The sequence below is a fragment of the Chelonoidis abingdonii genome, chromosome 9 (genome assembly GCF_003597395.2).
Source record: "Chelonoidis abingdonii isolate Lonesome George chromosome 9, CheloAbing_2.0, whole genome shotgun sequence".
In the NCBI taxonomy this organism is placed as follows: Eukaryota; Metazoa; Chordata; order Testudines; family Testudinidae; genus Chelonoidis; species Chelonoidis abingdonii.
The window spans coordinates 33,116,875-33,123,368 of record NC_133777.1 but is presented as its reverse complement, the minus strand read 5'-3'; the positions used below and the strand labels follow the sequence as shown (position 1 = coordinate 33,123,368).

The 6,494-nt window shown below is 41.8% G+C and overlaps 3 protein-coding genes across 3 annotated transcripts in view; 2 read left to right on the top strand and 1 right to left on the bottom strand.

Moving 5' to 3' along the window:
• Positions 1 to 6,494, top strand: part of TELO2 (telomere maintenance 2) — a 308,161-nt gene that overhangs the window by 99,327 nt on the left and 202,340 nt on the right. The window lies entirely within an intron of this gene.
• IFT140 (intraflagellar transport 140) overlaps positions 1 to 6,494 on the bottom strand; it is a 237,089-nt gene that overhangs the window by 59,427 nt on the left and 171,168 nt on the right. The gene's annotated exons all lie outside the window — the stretch shown is intronic.
• Positions 1 to 6,494, top strand: part of TMEM204 (transmembrane protein 204) — a 38,092-nt gene that overhangs the window by 18,117 nt on the left and 13,481 nt on the right. Inside the window, exon 2 of the mRNA XM_032796877.2 lies at positions 2,242 to 2,397. Coding sequence (XP_032652768.1) covers positions 2,242 to 2,397 — 156 coding nt within the window. The remainder of the gene's footprint in view (positions 1 to 2,241; positions 2,398 to 6,494) is intronic.

Genomic DNA, 6,494 nt, shown 5'->3' with positions numbered 1-6,494 from the left:
GGTTCACTGAGCTTCTTAACCCTTTACAGGTAAAAGAAATATTAACCCTTAACCATCTGTTTATGACAGGGGGTATTGCCAGGGGGCAGCCCCCTAAACACAAGGGTCCTGGGAGGGACAGAGGAGCCAAGCAGCAGAGGGACACTGGCCTGCAGAGGGCACTATGGAAGCTGGAAAAGAGCTAATTCCCTGGATGGCCAGCAAGAGGTGCCACAGGGGTGAGTCCTGCATCTTTACAGACCTTTTGCATAACGCATATTCCAGTTACATCATATTCACACTTACAAGCATATTTCCATAAAACATATGGAGCGCAATGTCACAGTGGGGAAGAGGCAGGGTGAGGTGGAGGGGAGGGAAGAGGCAGAGTGGGATAGGAGTTTGGGGGAAGGGGTGGAGTGTGGGTGGGACCTGGGGCAGAGTGGGGGTTGAGCACCCCCAGGGCAAGGAGGAAGCTGGCACCTGTGGACAACAAGATCTACCTTTCTAATAAAAACAAACTAGTAGGAAAAAACCTTACACAACCCAAAAAACTACCTCACTTCTGGGTTAAACTCTTTTCTCTCTTCTTTATTTTGTATTAATAAACAAAGAGAGGCACAAACTCACTTTTTCACTGTGCAGGTTACCTTTATGTCTTTTGACAGGTTTATTTCCTTTCTGGGCATTCATTTAAGGGTTTCACTGTATTTCTTAATGGATTTTGGTATGCACCTGTTTTTTTAAACACAACACAGAGGTTCATGTTTGAATGATCTCCACTAAGTATTGTTAGCTCTCAACAAATTTCCTAGTTTCATTCCATAGTAATATAGAGTGTTGGCACCAAACATCACAGATACTTGTCAGAACCCAATAAATAAATGGTGAGACCTGGGAACAAGCCACTGCAAAATCATGGAAGTTTGTTACCAAAAAAGCTTGGAAAAATGTAAGAGGGTGTAACAATAGCTGAGAATTAACCCTTCTGTGACATTTTCATCATGTAGGAAATCTCAGATCCCAGTATCTCATGCACCCACACTGTCTATCCATAATCAGTCTATCACCCTTTAACAATTCTGGTGAAGATTTGCATTCATTGTCAGTGTAAACATTTTCCTTTCCAAAGTGTTGCCATTTACATGGCAAATCCTTCCTACTTCAGAGTAGCAGTGGCATGTTAGGCAAGGGATGTTGTGTTGGCACAATGACATTTATAAAGTCCACCGTTAGCTAGAAAGGAAGGAAAAAGATGAAAACAGGACATCCATTATGTTAACAGGAAAAGAAGAAGAAAAACACCATCAAGCTGACTAAAAGTAGTAAACTTCGCAATGAATACTGTCTATTCAGTAACCAGCTAGGAAATGTGTTCATTTCTATTAAGTACCTATCCTGGCCTCCAAATATTTATTTCCATGATTAATTCTATATTTGTGCTGTGTGTTGTAATATGTAAATATTACAATACTGCACAGTATAACTGTATACACATATCAATGACTGGACACAATGTGTGTACAGGGTATTACAAGAAAACTGCAACAACCCCACAAATAACTGCCCTTTTACCCTCAACTGACTTCCTGCTCAAACATCCAGAAAAAGAGGAGTTTTGCAATGTGCCTGGTAAATTAACAAATCTGGGCTCTGAAAGACCAGGACAGGGAGCAAATTTTAGTAGTTGAGAATCTCTTCCATAATACCCTACCTGTAGCTCCCACTTAAGCAAGGGAGATGCAGGCTTTAGCTCATCAGCTGGTCTCAAATGCAACATTACTATACTAGGAGAAAGACAATGAGTTCAAAGCAGTAGGTTTGCCTTGGGAGTTATTATTTGTATTACAGATGTTGTGCTAGGTGCTGTACAAACAGAACAAAAAGATGGTCCCTGCCCCAAAGAGTTTGTGCTTATAATTATGGATAAAACAACCAGAAGGACAAATGTTTATTCTTTTTTGGAAGGCTATGTCTGAAAACAAGGCTATCTGCTTTATACAAGGGATGCTGCTCTGAACAGATGATGACAGATTTCTGTGTAAATGAAAGGCAACCTGTTCTTAGATAGCCTAATCATGACTGTAGATCAGAGTAAGAGTTTGTTATAAATTGGGATAAAATTAGCAGATATGCAGCTTCTGAAGCATGTTTTCAGGGTCTGGCAACTTTGCCATGGCTTCTTGGTGGGGTATTGCTTTTTAACCCCAAGATTTTATTTTAAGATGATGCTCTTACTCAGTCTTTGTGTGTCCCCCACAGTGCAGTTTGACATGATGCGGGCCTGTAACCTAATCGCTACCGTCGCCTTGACTGCTGGTCAGCTCATTTTCGTCTTGGGCCTAGTGGAACTGCCTGTTATTTCACAGGATGTCCAGTGGTGGGAAGAAGCCATAGCTGCTGTGTTCCAACTTGCCAGTAAGTACCTCTTTTTGCACATGGAGACCGACCTGGTAAATTCTATCTAGATCAGGACAGGCAGAATATTCTGCTTTACAAATTCTTTAGAATAAACAGAACAGCAATAGGGTTTGAATTCCAAAGTAGATTTCTTCAGATGTTTTCTATCCCTCAATAGCTCTCTCTTAATATTAGCCCATTGATTTACGAGCTTCTGCAGAACACGAACAGGAGATTATTTCTGAAATAGATCTGAATAAGTCCTCAGTCAACCAAGAAAACAAGCCACTGTGTAGCTCTCATTAGTAAAGGCAGCAAAACACAAGGAAACAGTGGAAGCCAAACTTCAAGATTTAATAGGACTAAAAATACCAGAGGGACTACAGAGAAGAGTAAAGATAGGACAGAATGAATTTTTGCAGCCATACTGCAGTATGATTATATGCCTTTACTTGACTGAATTTTAGTCTTGGGAGATCTGCCAGATTGCAATGAGTGGGAATAACTAGTAAATAAAACTACAGACTGCAGAATGAAACACTATGGAAACACTGACAGTTATAAATGAAATTCCCACAGTAATTCTCATGGATAATAACTGTATACAGAATCCAGTGGGGAAAGGAGGAAATGGTTTCATCTCTACTCCACAGCGAAACCACTGGCATCAAATCATGAACATTTTACATTAATCCCTTCCTTCACTACACAAGCCAGTCAAGACATCCATGCAAAGAACAGTCATTGAATAGGAGTTCCATACACAGCGGGCTTGCAGGATTGGGTCCAAAATGTATAATTAAATGGAAAAAAACACGGTGATGTAATATTAATGAATGTTAAGGTCAGAGCCCAATTCTTTACTTCAGTTTAAATCTAACAGCAATAATAATTCAGCTGCCTTTGCAGTGCCGCTGGTGAAGGATAGCTGAGACACCCCTTCAAGCCTTCTGGAATTCAAAGGTCCAATAAGGAGAAGGGACTGTATGATACACAAAGAAACACATGAGTTTAAGCTGTAATACACTCAGTTTCTGAGTCCAGCGGGACCCCATGCACAGGTGCGACACTGCCAGGATCCAGAACTACAGCCTTAGCAGAGCAAGATCTGCATACAGCCTCTTCTTGTGAGATCAGCAGCACAACACACTGCTTTTACCTCTGGATGCCTTTGGTCCAGTTCTTTCTTCCCTTTGGTGTGAGGTCTGCCTTTCTCTCCCTTTCTCCCCTCCTCTCCAAAGCTCAGCATGCCTGTTTGCCACAGACAGGAAATGCATTCTGGCTCTGTTTAGATTTGTTGTTTCATTGACAAACAGTCCAGTGGACAGCCATGTGCCTTTCTTCTATCAAGGCTGCTAATTTTAGACTGGGCTTTTTTTTTTTTTTCTTTCCTGTGCTGGAGTCTGTTTTAAATACAGTCAGAGAGAGACTGAAGGGCGCCAGGATATCCCGACACAGGAGAAGGAAATGCCTGCTATTACCTGTTATGCAAGCTGAACCTTGAAATCCCCAGTGCTGGGAGGGGAAAAGGGAGGAAAGCCAGAGTCAGAATGATTAACAAAACGCTAATGAGAATAGTGAAAGAAAAAACAAATGAACTCCTGGACTCAACTGTCTATACTCAAAGGTGTGAAGAGAGGGAATCTGGCAGCTAGTGACACTGTTACAAAGAAAGACCATCGGCTGTTTGAATCAGAAGGCTCCTGTTTGCAGAGATGATGCAATGAGTCTCATAGGAAGATGGAAAGGGGAGCAAGCTCAGCTGTCAAATATACTGCTCTCCACTAGATGAACCTTCATTTTTAGCTGGATGTTTTCTCTCAGTCTTGCAATGAGTTACAGGAGACCTATTTAAAATCTTATTCGCTTCATGAAGATTTATGTTTAAAATAATTCTCTCCAGGCCATACAGTTGATATATTCTTACAAGAACACATTTAGATAAAAAAGGAGAGAGATGTAAACTTCCACTATCCCATCCAAGGATCAGCTTTCTACCGGCAGCTCACTCTCTTTCTCAAGGATGATGGGGGAAGGAAGTCAGTCTGACTATCCATGTTAATCTCGCTCCTGGGATGAGGCATTAGGAGTGTAGTATCTGAGGAGGTCGTTCCCTCCTTTGTACCCCTGGCATCTAATGTGTTCCTTCCACTATCAAGACACTCCGGTTGACCACAAAAATCTCATCTGCCAAGTCTCCTGGATTAATCCCAGAGTACACAACGTTAAACATCATGACCAACGTGTTATTTCTATTTTTTTATACCAATGTACACATTCAAAGTGTGAATGGGACCAAAAGTTCAGCTGATTGGACACAATACACTGCTAGATCTAGGACATCAGGAGTGTGTTTTGTCTGTTTTCTGATGGGAGAAGGGATCTTCTCCCCTGGGAAACTACAGACATTGGTTTGTAGCCAATCCTATGTTCCAGAGTGAGAACCTCCCAGAAGGTTTCAGTATAAACTAGCAAGTCCATAGAGAAGGGCAGACACATAAGAAGAGGACAGTGGATATGAAACATGTATTTATAAGAACTTTCTACACAAAACATAGTCAAATGTGGACTGTAGAGTTTCATTCACACTGTGGAATTCTGCCCCCTTCATTTCTAATATGACATTTGAAGCAGCATAGAGCATCTCTCATGAGCAAGAACAACACTATGACGAGCAGGGATGAGGTGGGAGTGACATACCGCTGTGTTGGTCAGACAACCAAGAGAAAGATGGGGGGGAGGGGTAAACCCATGAGTAAATGTTAGAAAAAAGGTTAACTGGGTGGCAGTATCCAGAACCCAGGAGTTCTGGCTCCCAGCCCCCGCTGCTCTAACCCCCCAGGCCCCACTCACCTCGTCTCCTGGCCCGGCACAGGCAGATGGACAGCACCAGGATCAGAACGAGCATGATAAACCCCACACCTGCCGTGGTGGTGACTCCCCAGACTGGGATGGTGCATTTGCCACCTACCAAACACTAATATGTCATTTAGTCAAAGTGTGAATGACATTTTTGATTAAAAAACTAGAAAGATGTAAAATTAGCATGGCGCACATTAAATGGTTTAAAAGCTAGTTAGCTAACTGATAGGTCTCAAAATATAATTATAAATGGGCAACCATCATTGAATGGGTATGTAACTAGTGGGATCCTGCAGGGATCTGTTCTTGGCCCTTATGCGATTTAATCTTTCTATTAATGACCTGGAAGAAAACAAAATCATCACTGAAAGAGTCTGCAGATGACACAAAAATTTGGGGAGTGGTAAATAATGAAGGTATCAGTGACTTGTCCTTGTGCGATCTGGATCACTTGCTAGCTGGGCTCAAGCAAACAATGTGTGTTTTAACACAGCTAAATGTAAATGTATACAAAAATGTAGGCCATACCTACACAATGGGTACTCTACCCTGGGAAGCAATGATCTGAAAAGGATTTGGGAATTGTGGTGGATAATCAGCTGAACATGAGCTCTCAGTGCGGTGCTGTGCCCAAAATGGCCAATACAATCCTTGGATGCATAAACAGGGGAATCTCAAGGAGTAGAGAGATTATTTTACCTCTCCATTTGGCCCTGATGCTGGAATACTGCTGCAACACTCTGTCCAGTTCTGGGACCCACAATTCAAGAAGAATGTTGATAAACTGGAGAGGGTTCAGACACAAGCCACAAGATGGATTAAAAGATCTTTCACAATCTTTCCTCCTGCAGTGCACCAGCAAGGGCTCCACAGACCACTAGTGATCACTGGCAGATTTATGACTTTTATTCTTTTTTTTTTTTTAACAATAGCCTTCAATCTGTTGGTGATCACCAGTGTTGGTTGTTTTCACCCTGAATACCATCCTAGTAACATAGCATGTGCACTATTTTATGGTTTCCTATTATTATTGTGATCTGAGAAGAAGTCATTTTTATTACAGAAAACTGAGTTTCAAATATTGTCATACTCTATAGGCCCCCAATCACAACTTCTGCCTTGACGACACAACCATCTCTGATCAACATGCACCTCACCAGCACTCATGACGAATCCCAGACCTGTTTCTTCTTTATTTCTGCCACCTGCATGAGCATTTGACAGTCATTCAAAAGGATGACCCTCTGACAGAA